The sequence below is a fragment of the Podarcis tiliguerta genome (assembly GCF_965153285.1).
Source record: "Podarcis tiliguerta genome assembly, chromosome: 10".
Taxonomy (NCBI): Eukaryota; Metazoa; Chordata; class Lepidosauria; order Squamata; family Lacertidae; genus Podarcis; species Podarcis tiliguerta.
The window spans coordinates 52188640-52216183 of record NC_139543.1 but is presented as its reverse complement, the minus strand read 5'-3'; the positions used below and the strand labels follow the sequence as shown (position 1 = coordinate 52216183).

The following is a 27544-nucleotide window of genomic DNA, read 5'->3' as shown; positions in this document are numbered from 1 at the left end:
TAATTCACAGCAGAATGCAAAGATGCAGCTACATCCTTTTTTTCTTAAAAAGGGGGTTTGTTACGTACTCACTCCATTTAGGCATATGAAGTGGCATGGCAAAACAATGCCTTCTAGAAAGGAACTTCTGCTAACTGATTAATTCTGGGAATCCAGCATCCACAGGGTTAACTGAATAGAGTCGTTTCCAATATAGGTTTTTAGGCAGAAAATAGTGTGGTGACAATGAGAAATTGTCTGGTGCTTCCTCATGTGGTTGGCACACATTTCAACAAGAAACAGTGCCAGTGTGTGTGGAGAGCACCCATAATTGGGGTATTTATAGGATTGGGCTACTCACCCTACACCAAAGATTCAGGAGAAATCCAAGGGCCTTACTGTTCTTCCTGTTTCACTATGAAATCTCCCTAGGCTTTCTGTCATCTGGGGTAGTATGCAGGCATGATTCTGGGTACATGAAAAGTGGACCCTGAGAACTGAACTACTAGACAGTTTAAGCAACTATTCCTGATGGATTGTTGCACTGGAGCAGGGAGGTTCCATGCAGCATTGGTCGCATACCTCTGTGTGCCATTGTATCCGCAGAGATGGCTGCAAGGAATATAAACTGGGCATCTTGCAAAGAAGATGCCTGCCTATCACTTCGGAAGCTCAAGAGAGGAAATGTGTATTCTTGAGAGTAGGTGATTTGTCTCCAGTTTAAATCCTGAATAAATTAGTGTGCTCCAGGAATAAAATATTAGGGAAACACACCTTAGGCTCAAGTATTTTGTCACCAAAAACTGAGGATGAAAGCTAAGGATTAAAGGTGCACAAGTATTTTGTACACAATATCTGACATGCCCCTTACAGCCGGAAAACAGCACAAAGTGAGAATGTTTTATTTCCATTCCTAAAACAATTTACAATTATAATAACAAATTTAACACAACAAATATATAAATCATTACAATCCTGTAATCCAAAATGCATATAAACTTTCCTGCACCATATCTCTGTACTATTAATTTAGGAGCAGCCCAGATATGAAGTGCCTTATTAGACACTATGAAGTGCCTAATAAAAATGAAGGTTCATATCAGCAATGCAGGGTGTAATTTGTGCTTTAGGCTGCAATCCTAACCACATCTACTCTGAAGTAAGTTCCATTAAGTTCAATTTGACTCACAGGTACATGGTCTTAGAATTGCAGCCTATTATTTTAGTTCTCTGTATGCTAGAAAAGCATTCCACGTTAGAAGGAATTCTTCAGGATGAGTAAGACTCACTAATTTGATGTGAGAGCTTATTCAGGAGGAGCAACTTCCTCACTTTCTGTGGCCATTGAGTCATTGGTGAAATGGCAAGTATTTGGGACTAGACACAAATGTTTGTGTGTTTTTTAGTTTCACATGCTATAAGTGTTGAGTTAACCAGCTCCACCCAAATGTCATTTTGGCCACAGCTCTTTTACCGTAGATAAGCTACCACTTGACTTAGCCCCTGGAAGGTTAAATGTATTTTAAGTACAGTCCACTAATCTTAAAATGGCACCTTAACATCTCTACCAAGTGAAGTCACTTGTTCTTGAATATACTGCGTTTCCGTCATTCTCCTGGTAACCAGGGCTACACTTAAATGAATAACCCATTATCTGTTCCACCCACCCCAGGAAAGTATCCACTGTATAAGGATTACCTTGAAAATCCAGTAATCCGTTCTTAAGCAACGTTAATTTTGCTATGTCTCTAGCAAGGTGAGATCATACTGAATTTTCCATTTTCACTGGTTTTCTACAAGTAGATATGCAAGCTTCCTCAGCCGGGCACCAGCTTTCAATATTCTATAAAGTCTGGTATCCACTCTATTGGTGGTTCCCAAATTCTTTGTTCCATGGAAATTCTTTGCTCCACTTGAAAATGGCCGAGGGTCTTGGCAGACCGCTCCCCCCCCCCCCGCCTATTGTAGCAAGTGTAATGTAGTGTGCTAGATGCTGTATGCTTTTCCATTGTTTTAACAGAACAACTGCAGACCACCTGAACAAAGCTCACAGACCCCTGGTGGTCTGTAGACCACAGTTTAACAACCCCTGTACTAGATTTACCATTGGTCTGTTCCAATTTTTCTGCTCTACTAGCCTATATACTGAGATTGAAATACTGGCCTAACATTCCAACCATGCAAAAGTCGGAGATTTCTTCAGACTCACACCTCTATCCAGACATGTAGGAGGCATGACAGCAGTTCAAGGAGGATGCAGAGAGCAAGGCTGATGAGAGATGTGGTCTAGAAAGAGTCTTAAGGCCTGACAGACTTGAGGCTTCCCACTCCTGATCTAAGCAGAACTGGGTTATGTTTTTTGCCCAAAACAAGACCACCCTTTAAATTTCTGATATCCAAATGCTCTGGCTAATGGTTGGTAAGGAAAGAATGGCTTGTCACAGTTTTCTCCCTTGTTTAAAAGTGGACTTGGAGGCGTATCCCACACGGTTGGAGTGTGAGGAGCTCCCAAAGAACAGATTTGAAAGGTCCTTGGGATGCACATTCTTCAGTATGTTAGGACATCCTGGGGCACCACTTTCATCAGGATCTGCAATTTTACTGTGATGGAATCTAGACAAATGCAACAAGGAAATCAGAGGAAAAGTTTAGTTTGGGAGAGGCATCATTTGGTGTTCTTCAGCGAAAACAGAAAACTCTGGCTGCTTCACACATCAGATATATCGTGGTCCACATTGTGAACCTGCTATTCCCTATGAAGTGTGAGAGAAGCTATCTGGTTTCATTTCCTGTTTACATGCAACTAAAATTATTAGCATGCCTCTTGGTAGTTAACAGGGCAGAGCCATACACTATACAGATAGGTATATATACTTGCTAAACATTTGTGAAGTAGTCTTGAGGAAGGCCTTCCTGAAGATTTCTTCTCCAGTCTCTACCAAGTTCATTCGAACTAGACATATTCTTAACAATTCCTGTGGTTGAGCTCTAAGCAGTATTATACATGCATCGATTTATCTTCTTCGTGTCTTTACCAAAACTTCATAAGGCAAGTACAGTGCTTTTTGGGTCCTTATATGTGTGACAAGGGGAAGTCGTCAATCACAGCCAATGCGACGGGCCCAATTTACTGTGGAGGACTGTGCATATTATCACAATGATTTATTAACTTTATATACCATCCTGCATCCAAAGATCTCAGGGCGGTTTGTTGTTATGGTGTGTATTTTTGTGGTTTTTATACTGTAAACCACCCTGTGATCTTTGGATGAAGGGTGGTATAAAAATTTAATAAATGATAATAATCGGAGTACCAGCTTAATTTCAGGGAGAAGTTTCACATATGATTGTTGTCCGTCCTAAACTGAACATAGTTTCTGCTGCACAGATGTTGGCATTTGGAGTTCTATAGTCTATAAAAGGACAGAGGGAGCTTCGTCCCCAACTCTTTGGAGATGCAGAACTCCTCTTGACAGCTTGTGAGCCACAAACAGTGTCATGTGCCACGTGTGAAATCGGGCCTCATTTACGCTAATTTTGAAGCTTCCCTTTCACAGTTCTGAGCTACCATAGCTGAGGCCATACTTACTGAACATGGATGTGAAGCAGCCTGGGATCCTAGTCTTCTGTACCACCAGATAGTAGACAGGCAAGCCAGACAGAGTCACAGCACAGCCAATGCTGGTGTTCACAGGATCGGAATACAGGGATGTCCCCATGATGCAGAAACAGCCTATTGTGAACACTAGTGGGAAAAACAAAGGCACCTAAAGGGAAAAGGGTCAAATCAGAAAATAAAGTTCTGCATGAAGCATAAATGCAAAAAAGAAACATGTTTTGAACATGGAGAAGAGTGGTATATTTAATCTGAGAGATGGAAAGGACCGTAACTCATCCCTATACAAAGCACTTAAAAACAACAACAACAATGCTCTTAACAATGTCTCCATCCTCTAGTTTTAAGAAAGTGCAGGGAAAGGAGCTGGTTTAGGGTTTCTTTATGGCTTCTTCCCAAATACTGGCATGTTATGATGGCATTTCTCTCCCCTTCTTCTATTTTTGACTTCTAATGGATCCGTTCTTGTTCAGTTAGTAGCCTGTGAGCAAGGTCACACACTGCTTCTGCTTATGTAACACAATATTTACAGAATATGGCCGCCCAGCAATAAAATTCCCCTAAGCAGCTTATAAAATAATGGCTTCAGACATACTTCATTGTGACTTGCTTTCCTTAACCATGGTTAAGCATTACATTACATACATGGTTAAGCATTGACCATATAAGAGATTGTTAAAGATTAGCTGCAAATGGATATCAAAACATGGGCACCCCATCTTCATTAAGCAAATTGTGGTTAAGGCAGTTTCCCCATCTCTCTGCTTATAAGATGAAAAATGGGTCTTGTATCGGGTAATCCTCCCTGGGGTCAAGGCTTAGTCTGGCAGATAAAACCATGGTTTCAGTATACATTTGAGATCTTACAGGGTGAGAGCAACAAACCACTTGAGCATTATTTTTGAGCTGGGCCAATATGTTTGGATTTTTGTGCTCTTTAGCTAGGTAAAAGATAGAAGCGCAGATTTACCCTTCCCTGTATCCACTATCTTTAGTCTTCTTACCTTAAAGGGTCTTGGCAGTTCTGGATGCCGATAACGATGTATCATGAGCCCCAGGGTGGCAAGTCCTATGAAGAACCAGCGTGAAAAGCTATAGAAGTTCAACAGCCCATAGAGGTCACCAATGGACACCATCAAGTAGATCAATGGCAACTGCAGATGGAGAAAAATGGCAGTGTTGGAAATATGTCAGTAGAATACAAAACCACTTTTCCAAGCTCCTTTTAGGTTTTCCTCGTGTCAGGGAACTGCCATCGGAGCTAGAAGGAGAGGGAGGGCTCCGGAGGGATTCCGGAGAGCGTCCCGGGAGGGAGAGAAGCAGCACATCTTCTGGGGAAGGAAATCAGCGTAGCACCAGTGGAGGAGGGGGGCAGATGGGGGAATCGGCGAGGTGGCTCCAAGACCAGCGGGGAGAGCACGGGTCCTCCGATGCCCACACGCTCCCTGCGCAGAAGGCTTCCGCGCAGGGAGAGTAGGCGGAGACTAGGCGTCAAAGAACTTTTATGCTGGAAGAAGTTCAAGAAACGCCCACTGACGGATTCTGCCAGCGATTGAGACAGCCACGGGTGAGTGGCTGCCCGGACAGGAAAGGTTCACTCAGGCAACCCAGCCAGGTGTGGCGCCGATTTACGTACGAGCAACCCCTAGAACCATTACACCTTGTGACTAATTACTGTATAACACTTGTCCATTATTACTGAGCAGAATTATGGGAACGTTTTCAGTTGATGAGACCTGATGGTGGACTTGGCCCTGAAACTCCCAACTAGTACAAAATTGCTGATGGCCGACAGCCTGTAACATGTCTGTTGAAACATCCACACCAGCTGCCCCCATGCTACCAGCCCAGGTTCAAGGGTCTTGTGTTAATATTCAAAACCCTAAACCCCAGATACCTTAAGGCAGCGCTTCTCAAACTTGGCAGTGTTTCTTTAAATAGTTAAAACAAAAGCAACAACACAATAACCCCTCCTCCCACAAACACGTTTAAAAGTATTAATCAGTCTTATGAAGCAAAAAGATACAAATACAAAATACAAATAGACTAGGCTTGCCACATGTCAGGAAAATTCCTGACATGTCCTGGTTTTTCAGGTGTAAAAATGGCTTTGGGGGGGGGGACTTTGTCAGGGAAAACCCAGATGTATTGCAATGGAATGGAAAAAGCAACTGAAATAGCTCAAAAAGCTCAAAATCAATATTTTGGGGTCAGGCTTCCCCAAAAAAGCTCTTCAGTTTTGGGTGGTTTCCTAAAAGCTCAACAACTTTGAAGGTATCAGGAATTTTACTTTTTGAAATATGGCAACCCTAAAATAGAAATGTAACACTTCAGAACAATATAAAATGACCCCAGCTAAACGCAGGCATTCTTATCGAAAATATAGTGGCAATTCATTTATCCACCTGTCTTCTTTCAGTAGCTAACAAGCATCCTTTAAGTACGCCAAGGATGCGATAAAGCGTTACCTGCCCAAAGATGGAGGCTCAAACCAGGGTCTTAATATGGTATGGCCAATTTGTTTCAAACATGGAAACTGAGAACATTCTACCTTTATGGACTTTGTGTACACGCAGTGCCTGACACTGCCTATCATTTAAGAAACATGCCTAATACATCTAATTCTCCCCCCTTTCAAATTACACATTATAAGCCTTCCAGGGGCAAAATCCCCCCCAGGCCCATACACTGCATTTTATGTCCAACCACACACTAAAGCAAACCTTTAAGCTCTTACCATTAGTATCAAGGCTGGAAGAGGAGTGTGTCTTTCAAGGTGTATCATTGAAAAGAGAGCTGGCCACTGTCCTTCGCGGGCAGCTGCAAACAACATCCTGTGGAAGAAAACCAGTTGATCACACAATTGAATTCCACTCCCTTTTTTTGCTATGCTTACTGGAGGTTTGTTAAACACTCCTTTCGTTAAAAGAAAACATTTCTTTCCCCCCCTTAGAAATCATAAAGCGTTAGGGATATCACATACTCTAGGAAAAGAGAACCCCACAACAGCAGCATTGCACCTGGTAAATTTGGAGAAGACTTCGTTTTTATTTACCGTATTTTTCGCCCTATAGGACGCACTTTTTCCCCTCCAAAAATGAAGGGGAAATGTGTGTGCGTCCTATGGGGCGAATGCAGGCTTTCGCTGAAGCCTGGAGAGCGAGGGGGGTCAGTGCGCACCGACCCCTCTTGCTCTCCAGGCTTCAGGAAGCTATCCGCTAGCCGTGGGAGACCCAGCTCTCCCACGGCTAGCGGAGACCTTGCCAGCACCCAGAAGCTTGGGGCGTGCTGAGCTCCGCACGCCCCAAGCTTCGGGATTAGCGCAGCGCACCTGGGGGGGGGGGAATAAAATTTTTTTCCTTTATTTCCCCCCAAAAAAACTAGGTGCATCCTAAGGGCCAGTGCGTCCTATGGGGCAAAAAATACGGTACATTCCTATCACTGAAATGTAAGCGTTATTCAAAGTTGTTCTCTAGCTTCCACCACTCGCTGTCCACTGACTGGTTTTTAAAGAAAAGTTCTTTGTGAAATATCAGCTCGCAAAAAATGGCTGTCGTTATTGAAGTGAATTGTGCTGAGTTCAATATGTCAAGGCGGGGAGCAAATGCTCTTTAAACTATACCAATGCACTTGACTTTTTCCCCTTTCTATATAGGCATTATCCCTAAGGTGTGAGGAAAAATATTTTTCTTATAGCCTAGGTTTGTGCTGTGTTTCTTTAGCCACAACTTCCCAGCATTTGGAAATTATTTCTACATAGGTTTGTGAAATGGAGATAAGAACTGGAATTTCTGTACAAAAGGCAGATTTGGGGGGGAAATGGCTGCTTTCTGTATTAATCCCTAAACTAGCATTTTGGTAGAAGGGAGACACTGACAAGATAAGGAACTTTGAACAGTTTTTTGTAACAAGGACATTTGCTTTGAAATGGGCAAGCCCTTACCTTGAAGCAGCAAAGATTCCTCCATTCAAAGCACCAAAACACGAGAGAGCTACAAGTATTGGAATCACAGAGGAAATGCTCTTGAAAGCTTTATCAGCAAAACTCTGGAAGAAAACCAAGACAGCCTTATCAGTAAGGCCAACCAACAGTATCATAGGGTACCATTCTTTGAGTTCTGTAGAACCTTCCATTATGTCATACAGTAAACAAAGGCAGTGTAGTGTAGTGGTTAGAATGTCTGACTAGAGCCTGGGAAACTAGGGTTCAAATTCCCAGTGAGCCATGTGAGCCAGTCGCTGCCTCTCACCCTAATCTACCTCACAGGGTTGTTGTGGCGGTTAAATAAGGACCTGGAGAACAATCTAGGCCAGTGTTTCCCAACCTTGGGCCTCCAGCTGTTTTCGAACTACAATTCCCATCATCCCTGACCACTGGTCTTGCTAGCTGAGGATTATGGGAGTTGTAGTCCAAAAACAGCTGGAGGCCCAAGGTTGGGAAATGCTGATCTAGGCCACTTGAGCTTCTGGGAGGAAAAGGAGGGATATTGGCTGGCAATATCAACCCTGCTGTGTGGGAATTCCTTGCAGCGCCTGGACTGCAGCGCCTGGAGACAGACAGGTTGTGTATCCACAGCAGTGACCAGAGGAGGAATGACCGCTGGAAGGAGCACAGAGAACACACACTGCATCTGCAGCAGAACAACTGTATGCCTTCACCTGCCCCTGCTGCAACAAAACATGTCTCTAGCATATCAGTCCCAAAGCAGCCGCAGACGGCGCTTTAACTCTCCAGCAGTTTGACCTCACCCCCAAAGTGCACACCTCCATTGTCTCCAGAGACAGACAGATGTCAACAACATCAGCAAATAAATAAAAAAGCAAAAACTGGGCCAGCTCAGGGTGGGAGAGAGAAATATATATGGCAAAAGTGACAAATGACAAAAGTTGTTCTCGGAGAGCCAGGCGCTCATTGCATTGAATACACAACTTCTGTCCAACAGGAAGGTACGGTAGTTGTGCACATCACTAGACAGTGCAAAACATTTGAAAGCTGCCACAGCCCTGCAGCCAGCAGAGGCCACCTGTGAAATAAGTCAAAACTAGAAGAGGTCAGCACATCAGGCGAAAAGGCCTATCCAAATTTGTGTCCAGACAGTTGAAGGACAATACATAAATTGCTGCTTTATGCTGAATAAAGGTACCGTATATTGATCTGGAGAGAATAACAAATCTAGGAGTACTCTGTATTCTGTCTGGTTTGCTCATTTATAGGTGCACAATTTAAAGATTCTTCCTCGAACAAATGTTGTTTAGCAAAGCATGTATGTTTCCTCTTCGCTGCCCATGGAAACAGATGTCTGCCCTAGGAATTTACAATCTGTTACTTAAATTTATGTCCAATAGGCCTTCTAGACCATCTCCCTTCTCCTCTGCCCCCCTGGTAACATCGGTCTAAAAATACAGATAGCACACAAGTTGCCACACTCACCACAGCTACTGCGTCAGAGTTGAGAATCTCATGTGGTGTCAGGACTGCGTAGTAAGACACATTGGTAAGGATGTAACACCCTGTAACAACGGCCAAGGACACTATTACAGCGAGTGGGATATTCCTGAAGAAGAAAAACAGCCTCTCTTATACATAGTTCCATTTTAGAGACAGATTTCCCTTGACCCTGTGGTCACCCACCTTCAATAATGTAGAAGGCATTTGCAAAAATAGGAAAATAAAGACAGTCAGGAATTTTATTTGGTCCACATTTCAAGGTGCCTTCTCTCTTCCCACCCCACATTTTCTGTCTTGTAAGCTAGCGCCAAATATGTCAAGACCTGCCAAAGGTGTAGAGATGAAAACAGGGACACTTGAATATCTCTTCTCAAAGAACAGGCTACTTTGGGGAGGCTGATGACCTCCCTGATCCCTGTATATGCTAGATGGCTATGTGTTGCTTGCATTATATTTCTTTATGTATCTGTATGTATAAATATGTCTTTTTCAAGATAGCGATAGCTTAGCCACTGTGATTCATGCACTATGGGTCACTCTGTCCTTGAGGTTAGTTTGGAAGATGCAGGGAGTGTCTCACTAATTATTATTATTATTATTATTACTACTACTACTACTACTACTCTCTGATGAGAACCATCTTCATCCTTTCCCATTCAAATGAGTAGGAGTTCCCTTTCGTGTTTGCTCCCACCTCTGAGTCTATTATATATATTTTCAAAAACTCTTCTTTTTGCTACCTGGATTTCCCCAGCCACTCTGGGCGGCTTCCAGCACATATAGAAACATAATAAAGAAAATAACAAACTCTAAAAGAAGAATAGCAAACCCTAACAAGCCCCTCCCCCTCTTTTTATCCAAACTGCCTCATGTATTGAACATGGCTGTTGAAGGAACTGCACTGACGGTTAACTAGCGATCCACTAGTGTTGCTAGTGTATAAAGCTGGAGCAACTCAGGGCTGGCTGACCATTTCCCTCTGTACAGACTCAGGTGATCACTGAGATCTACTGTGGAGATTTTGCTGATACTGACACAACCTGCATTGCTTAATCTGAAAGCCAGACGGAAGTGGGGCTCCCACTGTCTGCGATTCAGAAGGCACCGAATGGTGGATGCTTCTGAAGTTTACTGAAAACTCACCTGCTTGCTAAGGCTTTCCCTGACCTTCAGCTTTAGCTGAATGGGTGGATGTTGCAGCTGACATCTGTGCTACTGCTTCTTTGAATGGACAGGAACATCGGAAGCTGCCTTATACTGAGTCAGACTATTGACCCCTCTAGCAGAGTATTAGCTACACGGACTGGTAGCAACTTCCCAGGATTTCAGACAGGAGATTCCCCATTGGCACCTGGTTGGTTGCTGTGAGAACACGAGGCTGAACTAGATGGGGTTTTGGCCTGTTTCAGAAAGATCTTCTCATGCCAATTTACTCAGTCTTTTCTAAACTCTTCCTGAGGTCAACTCTGAGGGGATTCTCCTTGAAATATATACTCAGAGTCGCAAAGTGATTTCATGCTCTTTATTCAGCTCATAGTGGTGAGGAGGAATGAATGAAAGTCCCCTCAAAGTATCTGCTTTATATACATTATTTACACAATGGGCTGCCCATGATTGGCTAATTCTGGAATTCTACTGTAAGCCAATCAGGTTGTGGATTCACTTATATCTGGAGCATGATTGGGTGGTTCCTGCCAACCAATCATACTGCTGCATTGTTCTAGGACCAATCAGACTGCTGCAATTTGGATCCTATTGTTCTAGGACCAATCAGACTGCTGCAGTTTGGATCCTATTCAACTCAGTACATAACACTCCTCTTTGGGGTATTGCTAAAGAGACTCTGCCTCCTAACATTTGCTCTGTTGGTCTGCTTCTCCCTCAGATGCTCTCAATTATTTTGGAAACACATGTTTCATACACCGGAAAAGAACGGAACCCATCCACCCCCCGTTTGCTCACCGTTTTGGATTTACAATTTCCTCTGTTACAAAGCTTATATAAAACCTGAAATAAGAAATCAAGAGTCACAAGGTCAACATATGTGTTTTCTTTTTTAAACCCCCCCAACCCCAGTAATAACGAATCCTGCTATATTAACTTCACTTTGCGAAAGTATTTTTCTTTCCATGGATACATATATTGTATGTCTGTAATAACAACAGATAGATAAAAATGCACACCAGACATTTTGAAAACAGCTATGGAATCTTACAAAACAGCATCAAAATTACCAAAGGGAATGAGCTGTGAAGCACAATCACCTCAGTAATTCACAAAAGAAATGAACAAAGGGAGATGACACTGTGAGTTATATCCCAAGCCTACAACAGATATTTGGTGCAGACTAGATAGATAAATATTATCTGCAATCCAGGATTGTACCAGCACTGGAGTAAAGTACAGATTGATTGATTTATTGCTTAATTTGCATTTTCTTTCTGACATTTGAGCAAACAGTAGAAAGCTCTGTTAGAATTTCAAAGACTTACCAGCCTCCATAGGCAAACATCCCAGAGTAAAAAGCAAGAGGCAGCTTTTCGAGTGTCAGCGAAGTTGTGTTAAAGCTGTCCTGGAAATTTTCATAGTGGCCTGAAAAACAATGAGAACAGGAATATACATCAGCGGACACCATCCTAGATCAGAAGCATTTTCCATTGTGCCCAGCCAGATAAGAGCATAAGGAGAACTGGCTGGATCAGGCCATGTATCGTTGTTTCTGTTTCTGCAAAACATGCAGAAGTTCAACAGGTGCAGACTCCTCCAGCATGGAGCTGTAGTGGGGGAGAAATGGTACCCAAGGTGTCTACAGATGCTGTGGCTGCATCTTCTCTGCCTTAGGGCTTCAACTGGCTACTATGGGTGAACTGTTGGGAACCAAGACCTGGAACACGCCCGGACACTGTTTGATTAGCAGGGTAGAAGAACCTTGGCAGGTGCATGGCTTCAAAAAATAAAATAAAATACACAGACAGCAGGAAAAAAATCTTTAAGGAGAGATATACTAAGGCATAAATTGTGCAGTTTGTTGCTAGCTCCCTAGCAAGGCAAAGCTCAGCTCATTTAGAGCAAAACCAGTTTCAGCAGAAAAATTACACCACATGAATATAACATGCAAAATGAAAGTAAAGCATAGAAGTCAGAAGAAGAAACTGCTCACTGAATGGCCTTGGAACTAATCTAAGACGCACAGCATGAAAAACAACAGCTTTGAAAAGTTGAAGACCCGCTAGAATGTTCTAGCAGAGAGGTTTTCAACCTTTCTGAGTCTGCAGTTCCATCGACCAACTAGATTCTTTCTGCGGCACCCAAGTGGGGCTCAGGAGCCCAGTTATGTCACCATTTGCCTTTTTCAAACCCCCTCCCTTGTGGAGTGTTCCCTCAGCCTCCTCTCCTTGGGAGTCCTCTGGGCAGCCGCAGCTGCTGCCCCTGGTCTTTGAGCTACCCACCCTGCCCCAAAGAGAGATGCCTCCTCACACTGCCCCACAGGGGCTTGGAAAGCACCCCCTGGCCAGCCCCAGAGACACCATTTGCCTGGGGAGTTTGTGGTCAGAGCTGCTGCAACAAACATCTGTGCAAACCTATGGGAGGCAGAGACAGGAGAGGCCTCAGAGGAGAGAGGGAAGGAAAGAGGGACAGAGGCCAGTGTTGCCTGCGGCACCCCTGACCATCATTCAAGCCACCCCAGGGTGCCACAGAACACTGGTGGAAAACCACTGTTCTAGCATATTCCAGCTTTTACTGGCAGTTTCTGCACACATAAAACTTCACACCTTGACATGAACAGGGAGCCCTTTTTCAGCTTAAAGGTTACTTTCCCTTGTGGGGACTTTTCCAGGGGCCACAGGCCTGGGGTGCCTGGGGCCAGAGGCCAAAGGGAGTGGAGAAATGGATGTGATGCTCATTCTTCTATAAATCAGAGGCACAGGCACACAACTCATCAGCCAGGCCTGCAAGAGGCACCGTCTGAATGATGCAGCCCAAGCAGCCAAGGGCAGGGGCATGGCCTAGGGAATGTCGCTCGATAGGCAGGTGCGTTGGTGTCAAAGTTGGCTTGCAGAGATAAAACGATTCCCCACCCTTGGCCTAGGAAGAGTCCCAGGGGCTTACTAGAGATGCCTGAAAGACCACATCCGCCACCAAGGCCTGAGATCACTTCTGTATCCTGGGGTGAGAAAGGGAGCAGAGTGCCTACTTTGTAGGCTGAATGTACAGCTTGGCCCTCAGTAGAACCATGGATGCGTAAAAGCTACCTGGGGCTCAAGTGGGATAGCTCAGTTGGTAGAGCATGAGACTCTTAATCTCAGGGTGGTGGGTTTGAGCCCCACATTGGGCAAAATTCCTGCGTTGCAGGGGGTTGAACTAGAGTTGGTCCCTTCCAACTCTACAATTCTATGAGTCTGGAAAAGTACCCCACACAGAAAAAAAGGTCAAGGACCCCTGGACGGTTCCATCCAGTCAAAGGCGACTATGGGGTTGCGGCGCTCATCTCGCTTTTCAGGCCGAGGGAACTGGCATTTGTCCACAGACAGCTTTTTGGGTCATGTGGCCAGCATGACTAAACTGCTTCTGGTGCAATGGGACACCGTGACGGAAACCAGAGTGCACGGAAACGCCGTTTACCTTCCTGCCGCAGTGGTACCTATTTATCTGCTTGCACTGGTGTGCTTTCAAACTGCTAGGTTGGCAGAAGCTGAGACAGAGCAATGGGAGTCTTGGGGATTCGAACCACCAACCTTCTGATAGGCAAGCCCAAGAGGCTCAGTGGTTTAGACCACAGTGCCACCCGTGTCCCTACGCCACGCAAACCTACTGTTGTTATCAAACCTACTGTTGTTTCCTAGCAAGTCTCTCTCACCACCCCCATCTTTCCTATTTCTTTGCCACTGCCGGTTTCCGCCCCTTCTGATGCCCCTTTCTCATTTCACGCCATGTAGGAGGGTTCTGGCCAGTCTTACCATTTCCCAGAGCCATCATCCCAGGAACGATGATCAGACCAACCGTGACCATCTTGAGGGCTGTGAGGAATGTCTGTATGTTGGCAGACCAGCTCACACTCCAGCAGTTGAGGACTATGACTAGGGCTTGAAAGGAGGAGAGAGATGTGACGTGTAAATAGAAAAATGGAAAACACGTAAATATTTTTTAGGAAAAAGAAAGAAAGAAAGAAAAAGGAGGAGAGAGAAATCACCATGAATGGCTGCGACTGCGATGCTTGTGCTTTTGGAACAGCTAGCGAGTGTTGACTTTTTGCTGACATTAAAAAAACAGAACCAGAAATGCTTCTGTGTCATAACAGCCCATGGAGATGGAAATACTGCTTCTCCAGCAAGCTTACTTACTAAAAGTGCTGATCATTAGAAAAAAACCCACAAGCTTGATGGGGCTTTCTGATAGGACTCCAGCATGACTGGCAGAAATGTCAATAAATCCCTGTTGCCGGATCTCTGCAGCAGGTGCCTTCTGTGCCAACTTTTAAATGCCTGCTGAAAACTCTTAAATTCTGCCAGACCTGTGCAGGCAATTAAGAATACATCTTTCCACAATGGCTAATCAATGTCTGTTTTCAACAACACACACACACACACACACACACACACAAGACACACACACACACAGAAAGAGAGAGAGAGAGAGAGAGAGAGAGAGAGTTTTTACTGTATGGTTTTGGGTATTTTTGTTTTAAATTGCTCTGATATTTTTAAAAATGAGACAGCAGCCTCTCAATATTTTAAAAAAATAAAATAAAGCAAAGCTGCACCTGCATTTCTGCTGGTCACGTAGCTTAAAGGCCGAGGAGCCCTATAAGGAAGGAGTTTACAACTGTTTGCGTGAAGCTTTCAAACATGCAAGAGCGCTGCTGTTTCTAAATATTGCCAGTGAGTGGTGTTTTGTTTTGTTTTGTTTTTTAACTAGCTGGCTTTTAAATGGCTTTTAACTGTGGTTTTGAAAAAGCCCTTTCCTTTGCCAACTGGCTGACAGCATCAAACAAAAAGAAAACCAGCTTCTGTTCATTTACAAACTGCCTTGGATATATCAAGCAAACTTTTTAAAGACAGCAGGAAGAAATCTCTCAGCATTTCATGGATGGCCTGTGAGAACTAAGGCTGCCATCCTAAGCCCACTTACCTGAGTTTAAGCCCCACTAAATTCAGTAGGAATGACTTTTGAGTAGACAAGGTTAGGATTGTGAATTGAGGAGAACTTATCATACGGCACTGGGAACCTCTTTTCTTAGTATAGAGCAGGAGTAGCAAACATTCTGGATCCCGATTCCCAGCCACCCTAGTCAGCATGGCTAATGGGAATGGATGGTGGGAACTGTAGTCCAACAACATATGGACTACTAAGAGTGAACTGAGATGCAGCTATTGGGAATGAAAGGCAGTTTCTCAATGAGGCTAAGTAAGGGATTAAAGTGGGGGGTAGCCAGCTGATGTGGTGCCTTCTAGAAGTTTGATAGACTACAACTCCCATCATCCCTGAGTACTGGCCATGCTGGCAGGGGCTGATGGGAGTCCAGTGGCATCTGGAGGGCACTGTGTTGGCTACTGCTTGGCTGAAGCAATCAAGCTCTGAGAATGCACCAACCATAGTGCATGAAGGTTTTAATGTCTGATGTTTCATTGTTTTTTTTTTATTCTGTTGGAAGAAGCCCAGAGTGGCTGGGGCAACCAGGTGATGGGCAGGGTAAAATCAATCAAATTATTATTATTATTATTATTATTATTATTATTATTATTATTGGTACTGGCCTCAGCAGCACAGTCTGATAAATGCCTATTGTGGAGATGCAAAAGTGAGGGTATTAAAAATATATCTCATTATCTCTTACAAACATTTAGGGAAGGATTCTTGACCCATAATAAAAACAAGTATTATAAGCTATGAAGATTTGCTTTATTTGTGAACTTTCTCGGCACATTTATGATATTTTGCTGTGGAAATATCTGCAAATGTACAAGAGGCAGTGAGAAATGTAGTAATATTTGGCAGGTACATTTAGGAAACCTAGACAGCATCTTAAAAAGCAGAGACATCACCTTGCCAACAAAGGTCCGTATAGTTAAAGCTATGGTTTTCCCAGTAGTGATGTACGGAAGTGAGAGCTGGATCATAAAGAAGGCTGATCACCAAAGAATTGATGCTTTTGAATTATGGTGCTGGAGGAGACTCTTAAGAGTCCCATGGACTGAAAGAAGATCAAATGCATCCATTCTGAAGGAAATCAGCCCTGGGTGCTCACTGGAAGGACAGATCCTGAAGCTGAGGCTCCAATACTTTGGCCACCTCATGAGAAGAGAAGACTCCCTGGAAAAGACCCTGATGTTGGGAAAGATGGAGGGCACAAGGAGAAGGGGACGACAGAGGACAAGATGGTTGGACAGTGTTCTCGAAGCTACCAGCATGAGGTTGACTAAACTGCGGGAGGCAGTGGAAGACAGGAGTGCCTGGCGTGCTCTATTCCATGGGGTCATGAAGAGTCGGACACGACTAAATGACTAAACAACAACAACAAGATATTTAGGATTAACTTGCAACCTTATATATTTAGTTCTGTTTGGTACTCACTGATTCCTGTGGTGGTGATCAGTTTCACAGCCAAAGGAGGGACATTACATGGGGCGAAGAAAGGCTCGATTAAGTACCGACCAAATGCCAAGGACACCACAGCCATATTTGCAGGTCTGGAAAATGAAACAATGGCAAAAACATTTATTTTATTTTGGTCTTTTCTCTGGCAATTTTGTCTCCCTCTCACCTATGTTTTCTGTCTGCTCCTGTTGATGTCTGCTCTTCTAAAACAACCACAAGTGAAGACATTCAGACACTCTTCCAAAGCATGGATTGAGGACTGGGAAGAAATTTCTGACAAACTTTCTGACATTAAGAGCTGTCTGATAGGGGAATGACTACAGTGGTACCTCAGGTTAATAACTTACCGTAATTTGTTCTGGAGGTCCGTTCTTAACCCGAAACTGTTCTTAACCTGAGGTACCACTTTAGCCAATGGGGCCTCCCGCTGCCGCCGCACGATTTCTGTTCTCATCCTGAGGTAAAGTTCTTAACCTGAGGTACTATTTCTGGGTTAGCGGAGTCTGTAATCTGAAGCGTCTGTAATTTGAGGTACCACTGTACCTCAGAATGTGGTGGACTCTCCTTCATGGAAGGAGGTTGGATAGCCATCTGTCTGGGATTGTTTCGCTGTGATTCCTGCCTTGCAGGAGGTTGGACTAGATGACCATTGGTCCCTCTCCAACTCTACAATTCCAGGATCCGAATGAAAAGCTGTGAGACTCCCTTTCTGCCAAGTGCAAGGGCAGGCAATTACAGTCTTCCATTTCTAAACTGCAGGAAACAAAAATAATAATAATGCAATCTTATCCAAATCAGACAGGCCACAGGCTGCCCTCAGGCCAGGACCCCAGCCATGGTTAGGGATTCTGATTTCAGGCCAAACCGTAGACCCAAAACCATTTTCTTTCAATAGCCCGCCACCATTTCATTTGAACTGTTGAACTAATGTTGCTTTGGAGACCAGGGGAGAGAATGGTGGTCCAACCACCAAAATAAGAACCCAGGTTTTTCCTCAGTATGCCCGAGATGCCCCATGGTATTATGGGAAAAGCAAAAGGCTGGTGAGGCTGATGAAAGAATGCCCTGGTGCTGCTGCCCCCCATGGGGGGCGTGGAAGATACTTGTTGTGTTTGTTGATGCTGTGCTGCCCCCAATCCTGACAGTGGATTTTGCACTGCTCTGAAAAGTGATAGGAAATGAAGCCCCACTCCAAGTGGTAAGGGGTTGGGTTTCATTTCTCCGTTCTACATTTGGCCCATAGTATTCATTGGGGAGCTTTCAGCTTGGTTCTTCATACAGTCCTGGGTAGACAGGGGAAATGCACGGGATGGAGCAAAAGGCCTTGAAATGTGGTGATCAGAGCCTCACCAACATCCCACTAGGATTATTTTCAAAGCCTTTTGATGGCCATTGGCCAGTCTTTTACAATAGGCTCCATCAACTCCCCCTCGGGTATGAGGTAGAATGATTTCCCCAGCTCCAAACTCCGCTTTCTCCTCTAAATTCTGCAGCATTTGTGACAACACACGCAAAACAAACACAAAAGGGAACAAGCTTTGAACGGATGGGCCTGACCTTGATGGGGTGGTCGATGAGTGTGTGTGTGTGTATTCTTGTATTTGCACTGAAATAGGGTAGTGGGCCCATGTGTTTGCATTGCTCTGTCCTGGTGCTGCAAGCGGTGAGATCCCTCTCCTCAGGGAAAGCAGCTCCCAGATGTTCTGCGGCAGACGGCTCTGTTTATCTAGTAGCTATCTGGTATTGGTGGAGGGGCAGATCATGTATCAAACTGATTTCTATAGAACAAGACCTTTTGTTGTGGCTGCTGCAAAAAAGTACAGTGGTGGTCTTCTTATTGGAAGAAAATATTCATCTGTCTCATGTCATGACTGAAAGAAAGGCTGTGTGTGCATGTTTGCGTGTGTGTGTTGTTTTTATTCTCCCATAGGGCTTTCTCTATTATTTCATTCATTCTCTCCCCCATCTCTTTCTTAGATTCCTTTCCCTCTCCCCTCCCTCTCAACGTCTTTGCAGCCATTTGTTAGATCTCAGTGGTGCTGCATCCACCAGCTGGCTGCTTTTAAAAACACAGCTGGAACAGTGCCCCTGTTGAGAGATTTAAAGAGACACAAAACTCCCAGTAAAACCCCCTCCGTCTCTCCCGAGAACCTCCCCCTTCTCACACAACAATGGGAAGTTGAGGCTGCCCTTACCGGATCATAACAAATTCCGCCCATAATCTTAGAAAAGCAGGCAGTGGCCCAAGTGTCTCTAGCAGGTAAATGTAATGACCGCCGGATTTGGTGATACATGTTCCAAGATCTGCATAGGACAGGGCTCCTAGAAAGAAAATGTTTAAAATGTAAACCCTGTGTGCATTTCTTATCATCACCATCACCCTTATCTGATGAGTAATATCCCTAATTCTAAGCACATTGATATGAAATTCAGTTGCACTAAAGTAAGTTGGACTGGTACCAATGGAAGGATATTTAGAACTGAGATGCATAATCATCATCAGTAGTAGTAGTAGTAGTAGTAGTAGTAGTAGTAGTAGTAGTAGTGGTAATTTCCATTATTTTGTCCGGTTCTCATTCAAAGGAGCCCCCACTTTTTATCTTCACAATAATCCTGGTTGGGTTGATAGATGATGAATGTCCCACTGTCACCCAGTGGCTGCATGGCCAAATTGGGATTCAAACCTCCCCAGATGGCAGTGGAGGACTTCAGGGTCTCAAATTTCAGCACCACCAATATTGAGCACCCCCCACTTTTCTGTAGGGCCCCCCGAGGTTCTGCATGCAGTACGACTGAACCAGTCACACTCCCCTAAATCTGCCTCTGCACATGGGCCTCCCTCCAATAAATTTCTAGCCCACTTTTTTATTAAAAGGGAAAAGAAAAAACATGTTTCTTAGCAACATAAAAGCAGTATAACGATTATAAAATACAACTAACCAACCCCCATAAAAATATAATGAGAACAAAAAGATTAATACGAAAAGGCAAACCGGGTAAAAGGCAAACCGGGTTCTAGCGTGTAACCTTCCCACAACAGACAGTTCCAAACCAATTGCAAGAATAAAGTATGGTAGAAAATACATAAGCATATTAAAATTTAATCAACGTAAACACACCCAATCACTGGTGCTACCCAAATGCCCGGGAAAATCAACATCTTTGCTTGGTACCAAAATGTTGACAAAGTTCATTCATACCAGTCGGGCCTCTCATGGGAGAGAGTTGCATAGATGGGGAGCTACTTCAGAAGAAGCTCATTCTCTTCTTGTGACTCAAAGAAGAGCCTCAGATGATGATCTCAGGGTTCGGTTCCTATGCGGACAGGTGGTCCTTTAGAGGTCCCAAGCCATATAAAACCAGCCCTTGGAAATGAACCCAGTACAAATTGGCAGCCTTTGTGGTCAGGCCAGATCCAGTGTTATATGTTCATGCCGTCTTGAGCCTGTTAACAATTGAGCTTCTGCATTTTGCACTAGTTGTAGTTTCTGAACCATCTTCAAAGGCAGCCCCACACACAACACATTGCAGTAGTCTAACCTGGAGGTTGCCAGAGTATTGACAACTGAAACCAGGCTATCCTCCATCCAGACATTTAATAGTAATAGTAATAATAGTAATAGTAACAGCAATAATGCAATTCTCCAGTCAAGTAATGCTTACAAAAAATACATATACTAAGGTAAAGTGTGCACAAAAATGGATATATTTGTGGAAATAGCATACAAAAGTGCATTGTATTAGGGGAAATATACATAATAAAATATGCTTTGCCCAAAAAATATGTGCATTGCACAACATTGCATACAGAATTGTGTATATTAAGGAAAAATTCACACTAAAATGTGGATGAAATTTCATGAGGACTATTTTAAAAAATAAATAAATCACAAACTGATGTGGAAATGTGGAGAACTGAATTTAATATTGGGGTGTGTCCTCCACAGAAGCCCATTTTGAGGTTCCATCGTCCCCAAGAGGACACACCCTAAGTTGTTATACCGCAATTGCCACAAGCTTTATGATTGTTAGAATTCCTGCTCCATGATTGCAGTCATGGGATTTTTGTCTATCACATGAGGGTGTATGTGAAAAAGGAAACCACCAAGCAGCCAAACAACTCACCAAATAGTGATAGGATCCCACAAGCCAGCCACACCAGTAAGGAGACCCCCACGTTGCCTGAGTTTTGCAAGACTCCTTTGGGGGAAATGAAGATGCCGCTGCCCACCATGGTGCCCACCCCCAAGGCAATGACGCGGGTGAGGGTGATCTTCCTCCTGAGGAAAACGGCCTCCTTCACCTCTGCCGGTGCTTTGCTTCTCCTGCAAACTCCCATGCCTTATTCTCTGCTGCCCTGCTGAACCACAGGAAGTCCCCGTATGAAGCACAACTTGAGTTCCTTTCCGGACCCCTGCGTCGCGGCTCAGTTCTCCTCTCAGTCAGTCTCTCTCTCTCTCTTTGCTTAGCAGGCAGAGTACAGTTTGTCTGGGAAGACTTTGGAATAACAGGAGCATGAAGTAAACAAATATTTAAACAAAAATATCAGGTGGGAGGGGAAACCGGGGCCCAAATCCCACGAAACGGAAGTCTGCTGCAGGGCTTTGTCCACAGCTAGTGATACGTGGCGTGGTGCAAGTCCAATTCCCGGCTTTTCACACAAACAGTTTGTTTTTGATCAGGATGTGCTCCACTTGGTTTTACAGTATGTACAAGCTCCAGTCCTAACCATGGATATTGTCTCCAGGTCTGGTGGATGACGTGAGCTTTTTAAGGAAGAAATGTCAACCAACGGTGGGCCCCAATGGCCAAAAAGGTGGTTTATGCATGTGCTGCAGAGGGAAGCGAGGGGCAGATGGGCTTGTCAACCTCAGAAGGGAGCCCATCTAGAAGAAAGAAAACTGTAATCCTAAACCACCTCTGCTTTCCAGGATATCTTGAGGAGAAGGCTAAGGAGTAAACCCTACACAAATCCAGAACAGAGTCCCTAAGATGGCGCCTTGTAGGCCTCCTTCTGGCAACTCCTGCAGCTAAGCTGGTGTCAAACACATTGCTCTGCTTTCCTTTGGACCACATCAGCAAAGATGGGGGGCTGAGAGGGGAATCTTTTCATCTGGGCAACCCAGGACTTCCATACACACTGCCCAGGCTTGTGCCCCCAGGAAATCACTTCAGTGCTGTTAACACTGTGGTTTGACTTCACCCCTGGAAGTGCACTCCATTGTATCTTGAGGCAGATACAAATACATGCCCTCCAACATTTCTCCGATGAAAATAGGGACATCCCATTCCATAATGATAATTTTACTATTTATACTCCACACATCTTACTGGGTTGCCCCAGCCACTCTGGGCAGCTTCCAACATATATAAAAACATAATAAAACATTTAAAAAAACTTCCCTATACAGGATTGCCTTCAGACGGCTCGGCAGTCAAATAACTCCATACCCTCCACCATTTCTCCAATGAAAATAGGGACGTCCTAAGGAAAAGTGGGATCAAATCAGAACTTCTCTAAATGAGGGATGTCCCTGGAAAATAGGGACACTTGGAGGGTCTGCAAATACATACTTAAGTGATGCCTTCATGCATCTGATAAAAGTGGGCAGCTCTGACTCCTGAAAGTCAATGCCCAGTATATTTGTTAGTCTTTGGTGATTTTCGATGAAATTAACACAACGCCCTGCCTCCCGCCATGAGTTTGAACAGTCTGTAAAAAATTGTGAGAGGGTAGCAAGGTAACCCTACCTATTCAATGATTATTGCAGTGAGGACTGGCGGGGGGAGGCTCTGGAAAGGTGGGGAAGCAAATAGTGTTTTCTCCATATGTCGGAAAACATTATTCACCCCAAAGGAGTGGGATTTTGCAAGGCTGACCTGTCCTATTGTGCTAAGTGATGGAGAAAGGAAGGGGATGTTTATCAGCTGCCCTCCCGGAGATCATATTAGTTCCTGCGGCACGCAATGCGAGGACTTTTCTCTTAGCATGCGTAGCCGCTAATGGGGTTATTGGTCCTCAAGCAATTTAATCCTTTATTAAACCCAATTAGCATCAGTGGCCTCCTGTGGCAGCAAATTCCACCGTCTGCATATCATGCAGGTTTCATGCCTGCGCCGTGTGCTCCTCTACTTCCATCCCTTCCCTTTTTTGTTTGCTCTAAGGGCATCTGTCGGTGATGATAACAAACAAAAAGCAACAAAGAAGGCTCGAAGTCCAGAGGCGGAGAAGGAGTCCCAAAATAAATACAGAGAGGGAGAGGGGCCTGCTGGGAATATGGATGTCTAAGCCCATCAGAGAAATGGGACACAGTTATTCTAGTTGCCAAGAGAGTGTTTACTCTCCCAAAGTCGACTCCTGAAACACGGCAAAGGCAGACAAAATGTCTGTCTCATCCATTGCCTCAGTGATAAAATGCAGGCCTTATGTACAAAGCAAGACAATAAAACAAAAACCCATCAAGTCTAATAGGGCCGCGTTCATAGACCTTTTAGATGACTGGAGTTAAACAGGCCGCCCCTATTATTAGGCAGAGTGAGATGGTCAGATCAAGTGGCTGGCTCTGGGTGACATGAAAGAGGCAGGAAAGCATTAGCTTTTCAATTTGTTATCACATGGTGAAAACTAGTTGTACTCAGAGTAGACACACTGAAATGAATGAAGGTAAGCAACCACTCCTGTTCTTACTGCCAGAAATTCAGAGAGGTACCTGCGAAATGCTCTAATTCAGGTACCAAAATAACACTATAATTATTCTTATATTATGAATTTTATATCGAGTAGAAAAAGACAAAATATCAAAATATTCCTGCATTCCAGGGAGTTGGATTTGACGACTGGGGTCCCTTCCAATTCCACGATTCTATGATAATAAAAAACCTTCTTGTTGCCTCCTATGCCAACCAGGTGAATGCAGGCAATTCAGAATACAGCCTTCTACAATGGTTAATTAACCGCAATGGCTAACTGATGTCTGGTTTTAAGTTTATAATGGGTTTTACTGTATGGTTTTAAAGATTTATTGCTGTAAACCTCTTCGCTATGACACAGTGGTATGCAATTTTTAAAATATAAATAAATATACACAAATAATAGTTTGAAAGATAGGCAAGTAAACATGCAAAAGGTTCCAGACTGGTGCATAAAAAGCCATTAGGTATATACCCCGGCATGTGAGCATCATTGGTGATGTAAGGCAGTATGTACCACATACCACATACAGAGCACCATGCCTTTGGGTGTGGGAAATGCATTTGTTCTGCCTGAGGCAGGGAAAGGGCTGTAGTCTAGTGGCAGAATGCCAAGATCCAAATTTGGGGCAAGTACTTTTAGGTGAGAAAACCCCAGCAAAATGTTTAAAATCACAAGATACGTAGCAAAGCAAAGCATGGAAATAACAGCTGCTATACCTTTAAAAATGCCCTTCCAAGTTCCAAGACCACATGTTTGGCAAGTTAAAAATGGTTTACTTACAAACTCTCCAAAGGTCATATTCATGTGCTTTGCCATGCAGCATTCAGAAAAAGTTGCACAGATAGTAAAACTTATTTCCTAGATTATTGGTATAGGAGCTCAAGAGTTGCTGGCAAGACCCATGCAGTTGAGCTGAAATTTCTCGGGTAGATTGGAGGGAACCATGGGCTTGATTACCTATTTTCTCCCAAGGTAAGGGAAGTGACATAGCTAAGCCTGGCAGGATAGTTTACTCTATTGTATTAACCCCTTCATGCATGAATTAGACTGCTTTATCCCTCAATTACTTTCCTCCTTTACCTTCTGTCTTTGTTTGTATCAGATTTCTTAATATAACAAACAGTTGGGACCATGTGAATTAGAGACAGAAACAAATCTGGTTAATCAAATAATGATTTTTTTCAGGCAATGAAACGGGGAGAATATTGTTAAGAACATAAAAAGAGCACTGCTGGATCAGACCAAAGGCCAGCATTTTGTTCCCACAGTGGTGAACCAGATGCCTATGGGAAGCCCACAAGAAGCAGATGAGGCTGTTGAGTATAATTGGCTTAATTGACACTGAAATGAAAATGCATGTGTCTTGATGAAGGTTTAAAATGGAAAATGGCTAAATGTGTATTGATAACATTGGTGGTTTTTCACAGCAGGTTTCTAAAGGACTCTGAGCTCTACCTAGTTAATGATTAGCTGTTTATTGTTTCCCTACTCTATGCTGAGAGTGAACCTTAGATCAGGTGACAAAGGTACTGAGTTGCAAACTCGCCATCTTGAAAGCTGTGGTGTTTTTAAGTCTTCCTGGCCACAGGGAACAGAAAACGTAAACATAGCTTTCAAGGAACAGATCTCTAGAAAAATGGATGTAGTTGAAGAGAGAGAGCGAGACCTTTGTTTATCGGTCTGTTTGGATTACAGTGGTGCCCCGCAAGATGAATGCCTCGCAAGACGGAAAACCCGCTAGACGAAAGGGTTTTCTGTTTTGGAGGTGCTTCCCAAAACGAATTTGCTATGGGCTTGCTTTGCAAGACGAAAATGTCTTGCGAGTTCCTGTGGGGTTTTTTTCCTCCCCCGCCCTTTTTCCCAAGCCGCTAAGCCGCTTATCAGCTGATCCGCTAAGCCGCTTATCAGCTGATCCGCTAAGCCGCTTATCAGCTGATCCGCTAAGGTGCTTATCAGCTGATCTGCTAAGCCCGCTAAGCCGCTAATAGCGCTAATCCACTAAGCCGCTAATGGGCTTGCTTCGCAAGACGAAGAGATTCACGGAACGGATTCTTTTTGTCTTGCGAGGCACCACTGTATTTCGTATTTTCTAAGATGCCGAGCCTGTTCTGGACAGCACAATACATTTTGGTTTTATCTTTGATGCATATGTTCTGTTTTTAAAGAGTTCTGCAAGTAAAAGTCTGACTAATAGCCAGTGTGGTGTAGTGGTTAAGAGTGGTAAGTCTCGTAATCTGGGGAACCGGGTTCGCGTCTCCGCTCCTCCACATGCAGCTGCTGGGTGACCTTGGGCCAGTCACACTTCTCTGAAGTCTCTCAGCCCCACTCACCTCACAGAGTGTTTGTTGTGGGGGAGGAAGGGAAAGGAGAATGTTAGCCGCTTTGAGACTCCTGAAGGGGAGTGAAAGGCGGGATATCAAATCCAAACTCTTCTTCTTCTTTTATGGGCCCAAACAATGGTTTCTTCCAAAAGGAGTCAGTTCTTATGCTTTCAGTGGCTTCAAACTGTGCAATACTGATATCTGCAACATGGGCCAATACAATTGTTGCTTTCCGGCAACTGATATTCAGAGCCATACCACCTCCAATACCAGAAGCAAGATTATAGAACAAACATGGAAATGTTTTCAGTTCATTTCATGCTGTTCTGTATTATATAAGATGTTTCTGCTTTGCAGATTTTATAACCCTCAGGGTGAAAGATTTGAGAAGAGGCCAGGGTTGAAATCTAAATAGAAAGGTTTTTTTTTTAAAAAAAAAAGTCCTTCTGACCTTCTGACCATGATCTGGTTATCTGGGGGAAGGTTGTTTCCAGAATGGGAAAGACAACTCTTGCATTCTTTAAACAAAATTTAACTGAAAAGACCTTTCACATTTGCACACAAATATCCCAAATAGATGTGTTATTGATTTCCCTCTCCCCTCTTCTCGGTCCATGTCCCAAAGGCCTGAAACTTTGTTTGCCTTTTGGTAAAGAATCTGGACTTCCCCCAGAGAGTTTATTGGCAAATTATAAATCTGTCAGGTTCTTTTGCTCCAAATAATAATTTTAAAAGGAATTGAGTCCAACTACATATTGCAGAGTTATGTGTGTCTTACCCCCATTTTAAAAAACTGAAAAGCAGCCTATTAGGCTACCATGGGGAGGGAGAAGGATTTTTAAAAAACAAAAACAAAAAACCATTGCCTTTTCTGCCATTTGTTTGCTTAAAATCAGCCCCCCCCCGCCCCACCCTCACAAACTGCTTTCCCACATGCGTGGAACAGTTACGGGGTTCTCTGTATCTTTTTCCCTCACAAAGAGAAAAACTGTTGGGTGGTGGAAACACAGACAAACAAACGGTAGGAAGGGAAGGGGTTAAGCAGGACCTCACTTCCTGCTATTTTCCTTTCCAAAGCAGCCTCAGAGGCTGCTTTTAAATTTATTTATTTTTTAAAAAAACACATACAACAGAAACTTACAAAATTGTGTGTAGCAAGAAATAGCCATGGCATATATGTATACTGGCAGATCCTGCAACAAGAATTCCACCATGAAATTCCCTCTCTCTCCTATCCCCCAATTGCATAATGCATATAACAACAGTGTCTCATACAGAATGTAAACATGAATTGAAAGTGGAGACACCTTATGTACTTTTATGTGTTTGTTTGTTACACAAGGAAGCCTTTAATAAAAACTACGGTAATTAAAGTTTGGCGTCCGTGTACCACCCTTCACCCGTAGATCTCAGGGCAGTTCAAAGCACCTTGACCACTGGCCAGGGCCGTGTTTACCCGGGGTGCAGGGGGTCCTGTGAACTCTGGGGGGCGGCAAATGCATACTGGTCCCTCTTGATCTGTAGCCCCTCTCTGTTGCTCTCGATTCCCCCTCCCCCAAAAAGCTCAACAACTCCCCCCCCAGAAAAGGGAGCGCTGAGTGGATCTTTGCTAAAGACAGCTCTGCCACTAACCTAAGCAAAGATATCAAAACGGTGCACCTTACATGAGCTAGGTAAAGGTAAAGGTAAAGGTACCCCTGCCCGTACGGGCCAGTCTTGACAGACTCTAGGGTTGTGCGCCCATCTCACTCAAGAGGCCGGGGGCCAGCGCTGTCTGGAGACACTTCCGGGTCACGTGGCCAGCGTGACATCGCTGCTCTGGCGAGCCAGAGCCGCACACGGAAACGCCGTTTACCTTCCCGCTAGTAAGCGGTCCCTATTTATCTACT

At 44.0% G+C, this 27544-nt stretch overlaps 1 protein-coding gene across 1 annotated transcript; it reads right to left on the bottom strand.

The window, feature by feature from the left end:
- Positions 1–868: 868 nt before the first annotated feature.
- Positions 869–21283, bottom strand: LOC310658950 (cystine/glutamate transporter-like). Its single transcript, XM_083401528.1, has 12 exons — positions 20766–21283; positions 18836–18962; positions 16617–16732; positions 14003–14128; positions 11537–11636; positions 11007–11051; positions 9027–9150; positions 7539–7642; positions 6333–6429; positions 4600–4749; positions 3569–3746; positions 869–2592 (listed from the first exon to the last, which is right to left on the bottom strand). The coding sequence occupies exons 1-12, from the start codon at positions 20977–20979 to the stop codon at positions 2528–2530; spliced, it is 1446 nt and encodes a 481-aa protein (XP_083257654.1). The 5' UTR covers positions 20980–21283; the 3' UTR covers positions 869–2527.
- Positions 21284–27544: the final 6261 nt, after the last annotated feature.